Genomic DNA, 18,100 nt, shown 5'->3' with positions numbered 1-18,100 from the left:
CATCACCGCCACCATCACCACCTTCATCATCACAGTCATCACCGCCACCGTCACCACCTTCATCATCACAGTCATCACCACCACCGTCACCACCGCCACCGCCACCATCGTCAGAGTTCTCCCCAGCAGCGAGGCCAGCAGTGGGTGCCCCCGGCCCAGGCCATGGTCGGCCTGGATGGCAGCAGCAAACCTGTGTGACCACCCCGGCAGCGCCCGCCCCACTGGTGTTCCACGGGGCCAGAGTAGATAGACGCTCAGGGGCCCTGGTGGGGGGGCTGGCGCCTAAAGAGCTGCCCCCACCCCGTGACTGGTGCCTCCCCTCCTCCTGTGAGTGAGGCGACACCCCGCGGTGGCCCTGAAGCCCCACCAGGCCCAGATCAGGGAGCCCGGAGGTTGCAGGCATCTGAGCAAGAATGTTTTCAGGGCAGGGCCTCTCTTCCCCAAGCAACTGCTGTGGTTTCAAAACCACTGATCTGCAGCCCCCCTCCTCTGAGCCCCGTTTCTGAAGCTGCGCCTGTCCCCGTGCTGAGCCATGCACGTGCGAGCCCCCGGGCTGTGGCGGGCCCGAGAGGTCCAGGGGGCAGAGGCGCCCGGGCACCGCCAGGTCCGCGTTTGGCCTGTGCTGTAGGCGGCTGTCGATGCCCCCGGTGGGCAGAGGCAGGCGGGCCGGTGGCCCACCCTGCGTGGTGCAGCCACGGCAGCACGGGGTGCCCAGGTGGCCTGCCCGCCTGCGGGGGGCACGGGCCACAGCTGAAGGAACCACGCCACGCTTGTCCGTGGCCTAAGCCTGAGGGAGGTCTGGAGGCTCCTGCTCCGCGTCCCCAGAGCCCGAGCTCCCTGCAGAGGCACGTGGGGGGGCCCCCGGGGGCTCCTGCGTGGCAGGCCACGTGGCCCTAGGTCATGCAGGGGTGTCGAGGACACGGTCCCGGCTTGTCCCCGCACAGCAAGCACAGGGAAGGACAAGGAAGGAGGGGTGGGGGGCGGTGGAGCAGGGGTGGTACCTCCAACGCCTGCCCGGCAGGGGGGAGGCAGAGGGGCTGTCACCGCCAGTGGGCAGAACGGCACGCACCCCCGGGGGGGGGGCGGGAAGGCCGGCAGAGTCCCTGCCACCGGAGCAGCCAGCCAGACGCACGGACGGGCACCGCAGGGCTGAGGCCAGGCCTGTCGCCACCACGGAATGCTGACCCCGAGTTTCTTTATTGATCGTTTGAGAGACACAGACGTCAATCTGCTGTTCCGCTCACTCGTGCACTCGTCAGGTGACTCCTGCACACGCCCCGACGGGGCTGAACCCGAGACCCCGGTGTATCGGGACGGCGCTCCGACCAGCCAAGCCGCCGGCCTTTCCGCTGCAGCCCTCTCCCAGGCACGGGCTTCGCTGCCCCGCTATCCCGGGATTCTTGGAGCAAAGGGACTTCTAGAGGGGGTGGCGTGGCTGCAGTTGGGCCCCGGGCAGGGCACGTGCGTCCCAGAGACCGCAGGGGTGAGGAGGGCCTGGGAGCGGCCGCCCGTGGGGCCCAGTGTCCCCCCGCCGGGGCAGTGCGTGCAGATCAAGGCCCCGGGCCCGACGGCAGCTGGACGCAGAGCCGGCACGAGAGATGGCAGGGCCAAGGGCTGACCGGGGCGGGGTCTGGGCGCCCCCGGGGCAGGGTCTGGGCGCCCCCGGGGCAGGGGTGGCCCTGGCCAAGTCCCACCAACAGCTCGCAGGGCGGGGGTCCGGCCCCAGGAAGGGCGAGGGCAGGGGAGAGTGCTGCTGGAGGGGACGGCGAGCTCACCCACAGCCCCTCGAGGCTGTGTCGCCTGGCGGGAGTCGGCGAGTGGGTCCCCGCTCGAGGGAACAGCCGAGTCAGGGACACCCCAGTCCCGGCTACGTTCGCAAGGGCCGGTCGCCAGAGACGAGCACGGTGGGCCCGGTTCGCAGTGTCCTCTTCCTCCGCCGACGGCAGCTGACACCTTCGGGGCCTCCGGAAAGCAGCGCAGGTGAAAACAAAACACAAACAAGCAGCTGCCAGCGCAGAGAGCCGCAGGGACGGGGCGACCACGGCCCCGGGACCCCGCACGCCCAGGGGAGCCCGCCGGCGCCAGGCCCGGCTGCCGGGCCGGAGACGCGTCTGTCGGCGCGCGTGAGACTCTGCCGTCGGCAGCTGTAAACGGTCTCAGGTGCTTAACACTTCGTGTTAGAAAATACGGTCCGGGCCGCGAGGCCGGTGGGCGCGGCGGGAGGTCCCCGGGGAGGGCCGGGCATTCGCGGCGGCTGCTCAGGGCGGACCCGGGTTCTGCTTCACCGCCTCGTCCTGGAGCTTCCTGGCCTTCAGGGAGGAAGGAGGGGACGGCGTTAGCCAGCCAGGGGGCCGGGGCCAGCCTGCCGCGCGCCCTGTCCTGTGGAGGGCCCGGTCCCCCGAGGCTCCTCCTGGTTGCTTGGCCCTGCCCTCGTGAGGACAGCCACACTCCCAGGGCCCACCCGAGGGTCCCTGTGCACAGCTGTCTGCCAGCCAGTGAGGAACGAGGGAGTCCACCCTCCTGCCCCCGCAGCCGGCACCAGCCCGACCGGCTGCAGATGCACCGCGGCCTAGAGGGGTGGGGCTGTAGCGCCCACCCGACCCGGCACGGACCGGCAGGCACCCCTGCCGTGGAGGGAATCCCTGGGCCCGGGGCCTGGAGCAGGCTCTGCCCCAGGAGCCCCGGCCCCGACCCATCCGCGGGGCCCGGACGTGACGTGGAGGAGACAGGTGGCCTGCCGGTGGCCAGCGGCCAGCAGGAAGGAGCAGGCTCCTCCCGCCTCTGCCCTGGGAAGCTGCCCAGTGCCACTGCGTCTGCAGCGCCAGCCCCCCCACCCCAGGGAGGGCCTGTCCTCGCGGGGCCTCGGCCCCGTCTCCTGGGGCACAGCCTGGACCCCCGCCCGCGGCCCAGGCCCAGGCCCAGGCCCTGGTGCAGACGCGCCGCAGGCCCAGACACCGGGGTGGGGGGCGTCCTCACGACCAGGGAGGAACGTTAGATGCTGCCGACCCCCTGCTGACGCTCTCTCCCCAGGACGTCGTGTTGCTCGTGGGTCAAATACTCACACTTCGCTGTCTCCGCCCTCGTCCCCGAGCCTCTCGAACCTCCCCGCGTCCCCCCCCCCCCGCCCCCAACTCAAGTCCCCCAATGGCCCATCTGCCCTGCACAGACCCCGGCCCCTCGCCCCCCGCCTCGCGCACGGAGGGGCTCCCCTCCCTGGACTCGAACCCCTCCCTGTCCATCCCCTGTTTGGGGGCACGCACTTCGCAGAGGCTCCCGGAGAAGGGCTGAGCAGGGAGCAGTGTTTTAAGTCCCTCCCTCCACTCCGGCCCCGGCTGGCGACCGGCCGGAGCAGACCACCACCAGACTGTGGACGCGGCCCCGCTCCCCGAGGGGCCTCGGGGGCCTCCCCTCCCCGGGCGCTCAGGACGGCCGTTCCCTCGGACGACACGGGGCCTTCGGCCTGGAGACGCGCCCCTTCCTGGGCCTGTGGTGGCCCCCCCACCCCCCGAGGCCACTGCTCCGGGGTACGGGGCAGCCGGCAGCCACTCCTGGGGACAGGCTCTCCTCTCCCCTCCGCTTTGCTTCCTGGGGACATGTTCAAACTCACCCATTTAAGTTCTCTGTAATTAAAATTTTTTTTTGCCACGTCTCTAACTCAGCTCCCAGAATCCCTGGTTATATGAGCCTTTCATTTCCACAGCTGCTTCCCGTCGCCGTGTCTTCTGGCGTGGCCCTGAGGGTGAGCCTGGTCTCGGTTTTGTTTCCCACCACGTCTTCCTGTCCCAACGCACTCCCGGCGGTCTGCGGGCCTCAGCCTCCCTCCGCCCAGGCCGTCCATCCGTCCAGGCCGGGGCCTGGGACTCTCTCTCTCTCTCTCCCTCTGCTGGTGGAGGCACCCGGCCCACCGCTAAACACAGGGGCTGCTGGTGGGCGGGGCTGCTGCCGGGAGGCGGCCCTGCTGGTCAGGGTGGGGTGGGGCACCCAGGGCCAGGGTTCCCAGTGCCCTGTGCAGTCCGCCGGCCGATAGCCTGGGTGGGCGAGGACCCCGCAGGCTCACCACTGCCGCACACACCTGGCCCCTGCCGTGGAGGGGCCCGATCCCTACCACTGAGCATGCTCGGAAGGGTCTTGGGGCCTCCCCGGGGGGCTGGGGAGACTCCAGGCTGAACCTCTCTAGATCCCAAGTCTCCCGTGGAGTGGGTGGGCGTCAGGGAGCTGAGCGGGTGGGCTGGGGCCGGGGGCCAGCCACGGCCGGGGCAGACCCAGCTCTCAGTGCGCTTTCAGTCACAGCCTGAGCCCTCGGGGCCTGCGGGAGGGGCCGCTGGCTCCCGAGGGGGTGCCTCGCGGCTGCCCCACACTCCCTACCAGGTGGCTTCCTGCTTCCAGAGTGAGGCCCCTGGCCTGGGCGTCAGGATGCAGGCTCAGGAGGCGGAGCGGGATCTGGGGGGCAGCTCTCAGGGCTGCAGACTGGTGCTCCCCAGCTCACTCCAGGCCTCCACCTCAGGGCCCGCCACGGCTGCCCCAAGACCTGCCATTACGTGTGCATTCCAGGCAAGCTCTGGGAGTGCACGCGCCTCTCTGTTCCCGTCCCATTGGCCAGAAGGGGGTCACGTGAGGTTGGAAGACATGGCCTTTGGCAGGTGGCCTGTGCTCTGACATGCGACACCAGGAGCGTTGCCCGTCACGGCGGAGTTGCCACAGCCCCCGCCCCCCAGGGCCAAACACCACGCCTGCTGCCAATGGCACTGCTCTCCTCTCTCAGACTGGGGGTCCTGCGGCGGCGTAAACGGACGTTGTTGGACGGGTCCCTTGGTGGGCGCGACTCAGGAAAACAGCTGCTAAGTGGGGTCCTCCTAAAACACCTGCCCGCCCACCTGCCCTCGCCACGGAGTCTCAGGAGCCCTGCCCAGTGCACTGCACGCCACGCCCCCACGCCTCCAGGTCGGACTCGCGGGTCTCTGTCTGAGCCAGCGCGGCCGTAGCTGCTCGGAGGTGCAGACTCCGGCTGTGGTCACAGCCCAGCCACAAGCCGGCGGCCGTGGAGGCGGGGATGGCCAGCCACATGGGAAGACGAGAGTGAAACTGGCTGATGGGGGGCCGTGTGCCCACCCCACCGCATTCCTGGAGTTTGAACCCATTCTCCCCTGGCCCCCCAATTCCAGGACGGCCTGGCTCCGGGGCCATGCGGCGCAGCCGGGTCTCCGAGAGACGCACCGGGGAGCACGGCACTTCTGTCTCCTTGCAGGTGCCGCGTGCGCACAACCACGTGTCCGGAGACCCCGCTGGGAACCAGACGCTGAAGGCTCCCCGAGACACTCGATGGGATGTTTCAGCCACAGGCGAGCAGGGCCAGGCACAACCACCCCGTAGGCCCGGGGCCCGTGCCCCGGGGGGAGCAGCGCGGAGCTGAGTGCTGGCTGCGGGCTCCCACGTGGGGGTCGCCGCGGTGCCGCCGCTCACCCCTCAGCCTCCTGGGCCTCAGGGTTCCGACCTGGACACGGGCCCCGCCTTCCTCGCGTGGCTGCTGAGCCAGTCTTGGACTGGTCCCGCCCGCCTGGCCGCCGTGGCTGCCCACTCTCTGTGGGTCCTGGACGCGCCCTCCCCGCTCCCCGGCCGAGGGCACCGGACCACAGCGTGGAGCATGAGGGCCGCTGCTCGGGCTTCGGGTTCAAAGGAGACTCGTTGTCCAGACAGACTCGCCGCACCCGGGTTTCTTGTGGGGCCTCACACGCGGCCCCACCGGGCAGCCTCCGCGTCTGTGCCGCAGACCCCGCGGACCGTGTCGGGGGCGTCTGCTACCGGCGGCTCGCTGTCCGCCTGCCCTCTTTGGTTTTGGGTGCGAACACAAACCGTCGTGCCCTTCGGGTCAAACTCCACTCATCCGTCGCTGTGCACCGTCGGTGACTGGTTAGGGGGTGCTGACCTCGGACCCCAAGACCCTGCTGGAACTGCCTTCTCAGTCGGTTTCTGGAACCATCTGCCGGGACAGTGACGCCGGCTGAGGACACAGACAGTTTCTCCTCTTCCCCTCGAGCAGGACGCCGTTGCCCGTCCTGCGCCACTGTGATCGCTGGGGCCCCCCGCCTGGTGCTGGAGGACCGTGAGGGGCTTGCCCCTGTTCCTGGCTGGGGCGGGGCGGGTGGGAGCATCTGGTGTCTCGCCAGAGTGTGGCGTCGGCAGCAGCGCTGGTGCAGGTCCTCGGTCAAGTTCAGGAGGTCCCCTCTGCCCCCAGTTCGCCGAGAGTTTTGCGTGGACAGATGGAGGGTCTCGTCATTGGCTTTCCCTGCTTCTGTCCCAGGGTCGTGGGACTCCCCCTCTTTAGTCTGTGGGTGTGGACACTATGTAAGCTGGCAGTGCACACCCAGGACAGGCCCCACCCGGTCCTCGTGGGAGGGTAACCCTCCTCACACGCCAAGGGCCCCGGTCTGCGCACGCGTTGGTCAGGACTCGGCATCTGCGGCCACGAGAGATGGGTCTGCGGGCCCCTCTCGGGCATCTCCGTCTGGGTCCGGTGCCAGGGCCGTGGTGGCCCCAGGGGACGACCGAGCGTCCCCCGTGGGCTCTGTCCTCCAGAGAGAACGCTGGGAGTCCGCTGTGTGGTGTTCTCCTCAAACGTCGGGTGGGACTCAAACCACCCACGACCCTGCTCAGCGTTATCAGCTCGTCTTCTTCCGTAGCGATCCGCCGACCCAACTTGTTCTTGCGAGTTCTCGCAGACAGTGTCGTTGAAGGGTCCGGTCCGTCTCAGGTGGGTTATCGGGTCTGTGAGCACACGGGGTCGCTCGCCCCACAGACAGACCCCGGAGTCGGGGCCGGAGGCGGCGGGCCCGGCACACGTGCGGAGGCCCTGAGGGGCAGGGCCGGGGCGCCGGGACCAGGGCGGCAGGCCTGGAGGCGCAGGGCTCCCCGGGCGGGCAGGGTCGGAGGGACGGCGTCCCTGTGGAGTGACCCCGACCCTGCCTGGGCCTCAGGAGGGCAGGGACACGAGACACGGCCCTCTGGCAGGTTGTGGGGACCGTGCCGCTGGCTCTGGGGACGGGCTCGGTGGGGCCCAGCACCAGCGGGGGGCCTCCGGGACGGGCCCTGGCGATGCCCTCAAGGCCTGGCAATGCGGGAGGAGGGCAGCGGCTCCTCTCACGGGCTGGGCGGGCGGGACTCAGTAGGGCTCACCCATTTCTGTGGCAGGATGGGTGTCGCCCCCGGCTGGGCGGAGAGGGGCTGACCGTCCTACACAGACACCGGGTGCTCCGGTCCAGCCTGGCCCCTGTCGTTCCATAGGCAGCGGCAGCCCTGGGCCCCACCGGCCCTGCCGGCACAAACGCTCAGAGAGGACCCCCAGACGCGCCCCAGACACGCCCCAGACACGCCCCGCCGAGTCTCTGCAGCTGCGGCCAGGCCCCGGGCCCCTGCGGGCTCCCACGGGGCACCGTGTGCGCCTCTCCCCCGAGCAGGCGCCCTGCTGGGGCCGACCCCCGCGGCGAGGCCCGGGGGCGCCCGCGCCCCGGGTCTCAGTGGCACCGCCCGGCCGCAGGCAGAGCCGGGCGACACTCACGATTTCCGGGTCCTCGGCGGCCTTCCTGATGGCGCCCAGCGGCACCGTCCCTCCAAACACCGGCCGCCGCTCACGCACCTGCCAGAGGTGCCGTCTCAGCCTGTCCTCCAGCGCCCCCTGGTGGCCGGCTCTGCGGAGACCAGGGCCACGCGCTCAGGCTGCCCTCAGACTTTCTGCTCCCAGCGGCGGACGGAACTTTCCTTCCTCCCTCCGGCCTGCGCACTGTCCTGACACGGCGACGGCGACGAGGACCCCCCCCCATGGCCGCCCGCCCCCCCTGCAGGCCTGGGAGTCCCCCCAACCCGGCCACCGAGTGCTGCGCAGCCAGGGCCCGTGCCCGCACAGCGGCGTGTGTGTTCACGCCAGGGGCGCAGCGCTGGCGAACCCCCACCCACGGGAGCGGGACACCGCACTGGGGCAGCCTTCTGAACACGGTGCTCTGGGGGCGTCAGGGCCGACCCCCCAACCCCAGGCACAGGCAGTGCTGCTCCGGTGGCAGAGAGGCCCGAGGCCCCGGCGGCACTTGCAGACGGCCGGGGGGAGGGCGCGTCCCCTCGGGCCGAGAGGGCTCAGCAGGGAAGGGAGAGCGTGGGGAACGAAGACCCCGAGCAGCTGCTGTCCCTGCGGGAGGGGTCCCGGGGGCACGTGCGCACACAGGGGGTGGCGGGTCGAGGGGCCACAGCAGCCCCCACAGGTCTGGACCCGGCCCATCGGGTGCTGGAGGAGTGCCGAGGCCTCTGAGCCAGGGCGGGGCGGTGGGGCGGTGGGGGGCTGAGCTCTGGGGGGCCCCCCCGCCCGCCGCCCCGCGCCAGGGACCAACCTCAGCGTGTCGCCGCCGCGCAGGGGCCTCTCCTTGCCGTGCACCCTCTGTCCCGGCGGGTGCGCCAGCGCTCTCGCCTTGTCCGGCAGATCTGTGGCGAAGGGCCCCTCGGACGCCACCTGGGGAAACGCGGCACGGTGCTCGCGGGGTCCCAAGGGGTTGCCACCATGGGCACGGGCGCCGTCCCCGAGGACACCGAGGGGTGGCTGTCAGGACAGCAGCTCCCGCCCTGCGTCACCCCCAGCCTTGGTCTCGGGCTGGAAGGCCCCCGCAGCGCCCGGGGCCGCTCCCAGGAGGCCTCGAAGGCAGAAACACACGAGCGGCCAGGGCTCAGGCCTTGGGAACCGAGGGCACGAGGCCCCGCACAACCGCTGCTTGGCGGCCAGGAGGACCACGGGCACAGGCCTGGTGAGACGCCCGAGGGCACACTGGCGAGCCCAGCACTCGGCCTCGGGGCTGCTGGCCGGCTGCCCGCCCCACGCGCCCACCTCCTGCCCGCCCCACGCACCAGCGTCCGCCGGGGAGGCCGCAGTCTGCCAAGCTCCTCCTTCCTCCTCAGCACCTGGGCCTGCTCCCGCCACTGCTGCAGGACCCGCTGGTCTCTGGAGAGAGACACCACGTCAGTCGGGGGGGCGGGGGGGACTGCAGAGTTCACACACGTTTCTACCGTCAGGCACCGGGCTTCACGCGAGAGCCTTCAACTCCCGGTCAGCCCGCCCCGAGGGCAGGCGCCAGCCCGCCTCGCACACCAGGCAGAGTGGGCGGGGCACGGCTCTCCGGGGAGCAGGGGCGCAGGCATCCCCCCGGCCTCCGCCAGGCGAGGCAACCGGAGGCCAGGCCCCGGGAGCGTTTACTCACAACGGGCCGCCCACCCACCGCGCAGGGGCAGGGGTCCCCGGGCCGCGCAGGAGGCAACGGGGCTGCAGCCACCCCAGGCCCCTGGACGGGGTCGGGGTGGAGAGGCTGCCGGAACCCGAGTGGGGAGCGTGGTGCAGGCCACCGGGAGGGACCCAGCAGGCCCGAAGGGCACTCACAGGGAGGGGCAGGGGCGTCAAGTGCTCCCTCCCGCCTGCCCTCCTCTCCAACCCCTGGCCGGGGCCCCCCACTGGCCAACCCAACCAGAAAGGGAGGCGCCCCCTGGGCGCTGCGGGAGAGGTCCACGCCGGCCTGCAGGCCTCCCCAGGCCCGGAGTGCAGGGATGGTGGGCGGCTGGCAGGGCAGGGCAGGGACTGAGCGAGGACGTGCCTGACGAGACGCAACTTTCAAGCAGCACCCTTAGAGTCACCTGCCGGCCAGGGCATTGAAAGGAGAGGAGGGCGGGTGAAGGAAGGAGGAGGAATCAAAGGTAAGCGAAGAAAGAAGGCAGGCAGGCAAGCAAGTGAGGTGGGGGGTGGGCACGAGGGGCCGGGGCGGAGGGGGGCGAGGGGCCCCCCCAGGGCTGACCTCCTGCGCTGCTCCATCAGCGCCTGCTTCTCCTGCAGCTCTCGCAGCGCTGAGGCCCGCCTCTCCTCCAGCTGCCCCGCCCAGCTCGCCGCCAGGTACGCCGAGGCCAGGCTGGGCAGGGCCCCCCGGAAGGAGGGCGCCGTCCTTCTGGAATGACACGGGGGTGTGTGCAGCCGAGCACCCGGCACACGCAGAGGACCACACAGCAGGCAGACACAGGCCAGAGCGCTCGCCCGCACACACACACACACACACACACACGGCCCAAGAGCTGGGCTTGCAGCCGTCTGCACGTGGGGCCGGCCGCAGCGGCCCCTGATGGCGTGCCCCCCTGCACTCCCGCCCCCAGCGCCAGGCGGCCCCAGGGCTGCGGCTCTGCCTGGCTCCCGAGTGACCTGGACGCACGTTCACTGCCGCTCACAACAAAATGACAGCGGAGGGAGGAGGAGGTGGCTCACAGTACAGCAGGCCCAGACAGTCCTGCCCGAGTGGACGACGCTGGACAGATGGCCGGGCAGCCGTGGAGACCTGCGTGACCTGCTCCCGCACCCCCGGGGCTGCGACCGGCGACACGGCAAACGTGCGCGTCCGGAAAACCCACGGGACAGGCGGGAGGAGCACAGTGGGCGCCTGGCCCGGTCCGGCCGCCTTTCCTGCCGATGGCAGGCTCCGGCGCCTCCGGGGCTCCTTGGCCCCGACCTGCTCAGACCGGCCGCTCACACAGCAGACCACGCGCACAAGACACTCACGGTGCACTTGTGCGGCACACACACATGCACGAGCAACATGCGGTGAACACACGTGCCATGCACATGCACACACACACACACTCTCAGACACACGGGACTGGGGCTCTTCTGCTGTGTGTCCGCCTCGTCGCAGCCGTGCGGGGCTGACTTGAACCCACAGCCCGGCCGGTACCATGTGCAGCCGGTGACAGTGACGCGGCAGACACTCCCTACCCGGCGTCTTCACGGTTACCAAGTGGTTTTCAGCTTCGCAGAGACCGAGGAGACCCCCCCCAACCCCGGGCTCCGGGACGCACCTGAGGGCCTGCCTAGGGCTGGGGCGCGCTTCCTCCCGGCCGCCGCGCAGCATGGCCCGCAGGTTCGGGGGCAGCTCGACCGCCAGGAGCTGGTTTTCCAGGACCTCCGCCTGCTCCTTCTCTACGATCTCCTGCCGCAGCTTCCAGAAGCGCCTGAGCTCCTCCTCCGTCGGCCAGTCTTCGCCGGACCGGGTGCACCTCCGGGGCTCACTCAGCTCCGGGGCTTCCGGGAGCCAGGTCTCCTCAGGCTCCTGGGAGTCTGTGGTCTCTATGTTGGGTGGGTGCTCTTTGGGTGAGTCCCAGCGAGGATGCGGCGGCTGGCTCTGGCTCTGGCTTGGGGCCGTCTTTTCAGGGGGCAGGGTCGCTGGTGAGACAGAGCCCCCACTCAGCCAACCCCGCTGCAGCACCGGCCCCACCTCAACTCGTTACCCCGGTTCCTGCCCGCCCAGAGCCCACGCGCCTGCTGCGTCTGGCCGGCGGCGCTCATGGGCTTCTCAACCGGCTCATCTCCGGCTCCGGGTGAATCCCGTGAGAGCCCACCGGCCCGCAGTGCATCGCCCACAGTCTCTGCCGGGGTCTGTGTCAGACTGGGAGCCGCAGCGCCCCACAGACGGGGGTCTCCCGGTCGCCCGAGGGAGGCCCCTGCTGCGTGCACAGACGCCCGACAGGACGGGGGAGCCCCCAAACCTCGGCCGGACCGGCTCCCCAGGCAGGCAGCCGTGCCCACCCCAGACATACTCTGGACAGCTCGGACCGCCGCTGCTCTAGTAACAGCGACCACAGCCTCGGCCTTCCGAGCCCCTCCCCCCAGCTTCCCACTTCCCGCCCTTCCCGTGCCGACTGCGCGTCGACGGCAAACACAGAAGAGCAGCGGGCTGGGACGCAACAAGGGCGGCGGCGGCCTCAGAGGCCCGCCACCCACTGAAACCCTGCTTTCCGGAAAGCACTTCTCCCCCGCGCCAGGGACTCGCCGTCTCCTCCTCACGGAGAAGCTTCCTCCAAGCACAGGCTCGTCCGGGAGGCTCGTCCGGGAGGCAAGCCCGGCAAAGGCCTGGGGTCACTGCTGTGCTCGCCCCGCGAGACCCCGTGGCCAGGATCTCCTGTGGGACACGTGCCAGGGCCACACGGGACCCACGACACTCGCGTGCACGACACTCGCGTGCACGACACACGCGTGCATGGGACGGCACACATCCAACACCACCTGCTCCCGACCACCACGTGCTTGGGGCTGGTGGTTTTACAGAAGAACGGTTACGACCTGGGCAGCCACGGCCTGAGGACGAGCCACCGTCCAGACGGGGCCCTGACAGAGCCGGGGGTGAGGGCTGTTCCGTGACGTTCACGCCACGGGACCTGTGCCCAAACCCACCCAGACCGGCCCCGAAATGGGCCCTGAGGGCGCCACGGGCAGCACAGAGCCGGGAAAGACGCGGCCCTGCTGGCCGGCAGGGAGGCCGCCCGGGACCCAGGTGCCGGGAGAGTCCCCCGGGCCCAGCCCAAGAAGCGCTGACCCCGGTTTCTGTGCAGTTCGCCATGGGGACTGCCCCACCGACCTCGAGGCGCCGGCTCCGTGGCGCAGGCGCGCAGGAAGCTCAGGATGGCGGCCGGGCCCTTCTGCACCACGAGCTGGGGCGGGAACTCCACGGGGCAGCACCTCAGGTTCAGGGCCCGCAGCGTCCTCACATTGCCTGCGGAGGGGAGAGCCGGTCCCATCTCACGGGCCGCCCGTGCCGGGGATGCGGGGCAGCAGGCGGTGACTGTCTGCACGCACGCCAGGGAGAGGACGGCCCTGCTGAGGGCTGTGGGCGAGATGACGGGCCAGGGGCCCGAGGTTCGCTACGGAGGGAAGCTGCAAAGGGGGCGGATTCGCAGACCCAGACCAGCCCGGCCACAGACCTAGGTCAGTCGCACAGGCAGGAGCAGCAGCCACGGCCCTCGGGCGAAAACCACAGCTCGAGGCTGACGGGACACACGGTCCCAATGCCGGGCCCCAGCGCCCGCGTGCCACAACCTCCGCTTACTGTGTCGCTGCGGCACTCACCCAGCTCCACCGGTAACGTCTTGATGGGATTCCTCTCTAGAAGCAAAGTCTTCAAACACCTTTAAAACAAAACAAAAGAGGCATCATTTAAAAAGCAGAAAATCAAGTGGCCCTCCCTAAGCGACACCGTGCCTTCGCGTGAAAGGGGCAGGGGTGCTTGCCTGAGAGTGGAGCACGCACAGGCTCTCCCGGCCCTGCCCACACCAGGCCCACCCACAGGCCCGGGCCCCTCGGGCTCCCGGTGGCCTCCCAGCTTCCGCCACAGCCACTCCTGTCCACACTGGGGCCGCCCGAGCACACTTCCCTTCCGCCCCTGCCCACATCCAACCTGCCCCCGCTGCTCCTTCGCCCCGCCTCGTCCAGGGCGCCACCCCTCGCCCGGGCTGCCGCAGTGGCTTCCCCGCTGGCCCCTCGCCCCTCCGAGCAGCCAAGGGCAAACCGAAGCCCTCCACTCAAACCCTGTCGGAATGAAATCCGAAACAGCAGCCATGGCCTATGAGCTGGGCCGACCCTCGGTGACTGTACCCCCCACCCACTGTCCCACCCCAGGGCCTCTGGGTGCCTCCTTTGCCCAGAGGCACTGACACGGAGGGAGGGCCTCAGCTGTCTCTCACAAGGTGCCGGCAGAGAGAGGACACTAGCAGCAGGACTGGGCCCCGGAGGGGCAGGGCCGGGAGGGCAGGGGCCTCAGCGCATGTGGCTCCGGGAGGCAGGGAGGAGGCCAGCCACCTGCCGGCTGCCGGGCAGGGCCCGCGCGGAGTGGACAGTGAGGTGCGGCGTCTGATCTGGATGTGGGGGCTCCGGGGGTCCCTGGAGCCCAGGCAGAGGAGAGCACACACCCACTTTTCCAAAAGGGGAGGAGTCCTCACTGTTCACCCGGAAGCAGAAGGACGCACAGGGGCCCACAGGGGCCGAGGGCCTGGTGGGGCCTCCCACTCTTTGGGCGGCTCCACGCCGAGGGTCACAGGTGGAAGCAGACACCGCAGAATGGGCACAGCCGGCCCGGCGAAGGCACTGTGGCCGCCCGCATCCCCTGCACCTCTGAGTGCCCTGTGCCCGTGGCTGTCACACCTCCTGGCCGGCCTCAACGACACTACGAGGCAACTCTACTCGGACCTCAGACTTCGGCTGGGGAAGGAGCCCGGCAGCCGCCGAGCAGGCGGTCGGGCAGACGCTCCGAGGGCCGGGGCCGGCCGGGTGCGTGGGCGACGTGCCTGTGGGAGCCCACCCCGGGGGGCAGCGCCTCGATCCTGTTGTGCCGCAGGTCCAGCCAGGTGAGGCTCGGCAGCAGCTGGAAGAAGTCCGGGGGGATGGCACGCAGGGCGTTCCTCTGGAGGTGCAGTTGCTTCCGGGGGAGAAAAAGACCCGTTTCAAACACGGGGCACCCTGAGCGCGTTTCCGACAGAGTCACGAGGCAGAGAACCCGAGACGTCCCACCTTCTGCGGCTTACCCAGCAGACGCGAGACTGAGCGTGAGTCTCTGGGACCCGTGCACCACTGTCTGGGCCCAGGGCGCATCCTGACGTGCAGACGCTGCCTCCTGCACAAGGGCTGGCGGCTCACACACCGCCATGCGCGTGCACCGCTGTGTGCACACGCTGCTTCTAAGGAGCCCCCAAACACCAAACTCTCTCCCTCCCTCCTGGGCCCCGTGGCAGCCCTGCCCAGTGAGGGGCAGCCCTGCCCAGTGAGGGGCAGCCGGGGCTGGGCCCGGGGACGTGTCCCCAGGAAAGGGCTGGAGGATACGCCCTAGGTCGTCTGCTGTGCTGCCTCCTGTGGTCAGCAGCCACACAAGGACAACCCCAAACCGCCGTCTCGGGATGCTGGACACCTCAGCCCGGGGGGGTCGAACCACCAGCACAGAGGAGGCAGCGGCTCGGGAGGGAGGGGACAGAGCTCTGGGCACCGACGGGGAACTGCACATGTGACGTCAGAGCCACAGTGCGGAGGGTGGCGGGGAAGCCCTGACACCTCCACTGCTGCTGCGTGTGCCCACGTCCCGCCGTTGCACATGCGTGTGAGCCGGGAGCCAGGCTTTCTGAGTTCGAATCCAGCCTCTGAAACCTGTTAGCTATGTGACTTGGAACAAGTTCCCAAACCTCTCTGAGCTCGAGTCCTCACCCACGAAATGGGTCACGGGGCCCACCTCCCGGGTGCACTGGGGGAGCAGGGCACAGCACCCAGCAATGCCCGGCCAGCACCCGTCGGGACGGTGCTGCTGTTCCCACTGCAGACCCCGAGTCTGGCGGGCACCCCCATGCTGCCGGGTGCACTCGGGAGTGTCAGCAGACACCTGGACAGGGCAGCGCATCGGGTGCGTGACGGGTAGTGGACGCTGCGCTTTACGTGTCTTATCACTGAATCCTTCCAGCCACCCACAGAAAGTCTCCCACTCCCCCCTCCAGGGGAGACAGATGAGGCCCTGAGGGCCACAGGGCCACTGGAAGACCGGGCGAGCCCCTCGTCGCCTCCCCGCGCAGCTGGGCTCTGCTGGGACCCGGCCCCAGAGTCACAGGGGGTGACGGGCTCCCTGGCACAGCGCCAGGCAGGGACACCAGCCAAGCGCGGGCAAGAAGCCGTCTCCACGGGTTCAGTGTTGCCTGGGGCTTCAGGGGCTTGTGTTTTAAGTGGGAGACTTGGGGTGTTTCCGGCCGTGGCGCCTACCACCGACTCTTTGGTGCCCAAGACGTCCTCAAGGAGAGAGGACACTGGAGTCCGACCCTGCAAGGGGCCCATTGGGGCCCTGCGAGGAACCCATTGGCTGGGCCCCGTGTGCACTGAGCAGGACACAGAACCCTGCAGAACTCTCTCACTCATTCTAGAATTTCTCTCCTGAAGAGAAGGCTGCCAGTGAGAGCCGGGGGCCAGGCGCTCATTTGCATCTGCACAGCGCGGGGCACACAGCACGCCAAGACGCGCCCGCTTACTTTAAGGGTGGGAATTTTGAGGACGTCTCCCAGGTGCTGAAGTCCGTTTTGACTCAGGTCCAGGACTGGCAGGGAGGAGAAGAGGATCCCCGGCACCTTCCCGGGACTGTCTGTGGAGGGCGAGGCCGGCGGGCTCCCCGCAGGCGCGGCGCTGCTCTCCGAGGCGGCGCTGCTGTCCGGGGCCGCAGCAGCCCCGGCGCCGGTTCCCTCCATCCGTCGGCGGGAGGACACGCCCCTGCGCGGCCACCGCTCACCTGCAGACGGGAGGGGACACCGCACAGTTAGGACCGCGGCTCGTTCACGGGTGGCAGGGCTAGCGGCACGGCCGGCCCGCTTACAAAACCCTCCTCTTAAATCGGCATCGTCACGTCGACTTTTAAATGGAGTTGACTTAAAAACCCCTGGGACGCGGGAAGGTTCCGATTACTCCGCCCCGCCGCTCACTCGGTCCCGTGGAGCCCTGCGAAGTGACTGTCTGCGCCCGGGGAGCGCGGAACAGGAGCGGCCGTGTCGGAGAGGAGACGGGTCGGACGGAGCCCGAGTGCGTCCGCAGCGCAGTCCTCCCCAGGACGGGTCTGCAGGCGCCGCCCCGACGGCGTGGGGACGGCCCCGCGGTGCGGGCCGGGGTCGGGCCGGGGCAGTCGCGGCCCTTCCCTCTCCGGGCCCCCGGCGGCCGGGACCGCCCCAACGCCCCCGACGGGAACGACGTCCGGAAACCGGGAGCAGCACATGCACCAGCGCGGCGCGCGCCGCCTCGGCCCCCCCCCCCCCGGGGCCCGGCGGTCCAGCCCTCGGGGCGCGGCCGGCCCCGGGCACCGCCTTCCTCCCGCCTCCCGCCCCGGCCCGCCAGCCACGCGCCCCTCTCACCTGCGGCGTCTCCCTCCCCGCCCCTCACCGGCGGCGCCCCCCTCACTGGCACACCCGGCCGCCGCGAGCGCCGGCGCAGAGCTGCAGCCGAACAATGGAAGCCGCCGGCGCCCGCGGTCGCCATGGAGACGCGGGCCGTACGGGTCCCCGCAGGCGCCAAGCCGCGCGGGGGGTGTGGTGCGCGTGCGCTCGGGGCCCCTGCGGGCCGCCGCGCTCTGCCGGGTCCCAGCGCTGGCCCGCTGCCGCCCGCGATCTTCGGGGCCGGGGCGAGTGTACCGGAGCCCGGAGAGCCACGGGGCCCGAGGACACCCGAGCGCACGGGAAAGTCGCTTTTCGGGCCTGCCGCCGGTGTCCAGAACTGGAAAGCCCGCGCGTGTCTAACTGGGCGCCTCACGGGCAGACCTGGGTCCTCCAGTGTCACGGCGTGCCGTCACAGGGGGCAGCGGGCACACACCTGGGCTCCACCCGTGGGTGCAGGGCGTGGCGGGCAGGGGGAGTTGCAGGTAGACTGAGGCCAGACGACCTGCTGCAAACTGGACGTCCGGAGCCCCAGGACGGGTGGTCCACGTGGGTGTCCTGCCGGAGCTGCGCCGTCCCCCCTTCCAGCGCGCAGGCTCCGCCCCCCACCCCGGAGCCGGAGAAGCGGAAAGCTGCCCTCCTGCCTCCCACAGTGAGGACCACGGGCCGCAGCCACACCTGGGCGCCGGCCCTGCCCTTCCCGGTGTAAAGACTAGGGCTGCTGCCCCCCACCCCCGATCTCACGCGAAATTCCTCTGGTAGCCCGGCTAGAAGATCCCGGGAAAGGTGTGTTCCCCAAATCACGGGCTGCTCTCCCATTTCAGTAATTTCTGGTAAGCAGAGCACAATCTCTAATCGATGAGAAAGCGGCAGTGGCAGGCGAAGCAGCTTCTTAAGAAACCTCGACTACAAAGACAGCAAACATCTCTATCACACGAAAGGAAAGTCGAATGTGGGAAGCGCTTTAGCTTACAGTGTCAAACTAAAGGCTTTCGGAACACAGACTCGCCTAACAGGCTGGTGCCCCCACGGAGATCATTGCTTTCAGGGCAGTGTCTGACGGATGCTCATCACCTTGAAATTCACACGGAATAGGGTAAAAACTACTGTGGTGTATCTGTTTCCAACCGCTGTAGTAACAATCATGAAAAACGTGGCTCCGGGTGACAGTTCCGGCGGCCAGACGCCTGACCCGGTGTCCCTGAGCGAGAGCAAGGTGTGGACATGCATCAGGACACACGGACCGAGGCGTTCACAGTGGCCTCGAATGAGGACGGGGCAGGGCTCCAGTGGCCGGAGCAAGAGAGAGTGCTGAACTGGACGGCCAGCAGCTGCTCACAACCACATGGAGGAATCTTAGACGAAGTCTCAGCCCTGGCTGGTG

General features: G+C 69.8%; 1 protein-coding gene across 3 annotated transcripts; it reads right to left on the bottom strand.

Moving 5' to 3' along the window:
- Positions 1–1,656: 1,656 nt before the first annotated feature.
- Positions 1,657–16,239, bottom strand: LRRC27 (leucine rich repeat containing 27). 3 transcript variants are annotated; one of them, XM_028512675.2, is made up of 10 exons: positions 15,832–16,237; positions 14,119–14,249; positions 12,905–12,963; positions 12,417–12,551; positions 10,861–11,224; positions 9,816–9,962; positions 8,881–8,974; positions 8,373–8,491; positions 7,553–7,682; positions 1,658–2,309 (listed from the first exon to the last, which is right to left on the bottom strand). In XM_028512675.2, exons 1-10 carry the CDS (start codon positions 16,042–16,044, stop codon positions 2,259–2,261), a joined length of 1,443 nt encoding a protein of 480 aa, XP_028368476.2. In that variant the 5' UTR covers positions 16,045–16,237; the 3' UTR covers positions 1,658–2,258. The 3 variants fall into 3 exon arrangements, 2 of the variants coding, with proteins under 2 accessions (XP_035883355.1, XP_028368476.2); XM_036027462.1 differs by lacking the exon at positions 9,816–9,962 and having other exon boundaries at positions 1,657–2,309; positions 15,832–16,239; XR_004903522.1 differs by lacking the exon at positions 8,373–8,491 and having other exon boundaries at positions 2,241–2,309; positions 15,832–16,235.
- Between the last annotated feature and the right edge of the window lie 1,861 nt (positions 16,240–18,100).

Source organism: Phyllostomus discolor, chromosome 5, assembly GCF_004126475.2.
Source record: "Phyllostomus discolor isolate MPI-MPIP mPhyDis1 chromosome 5, mPhyDis1.pri.v3, whole genome shotgun sequence".
NCBI lineage: Eukaryota > Metazoa > Chordata > Mammalia > Chiroptera > Phyllostomidae > Phyllostomus > Phyllostomus discolor.
This window is presented reverse-complemented; position numbering and strand designations above follow the sequence as displayed.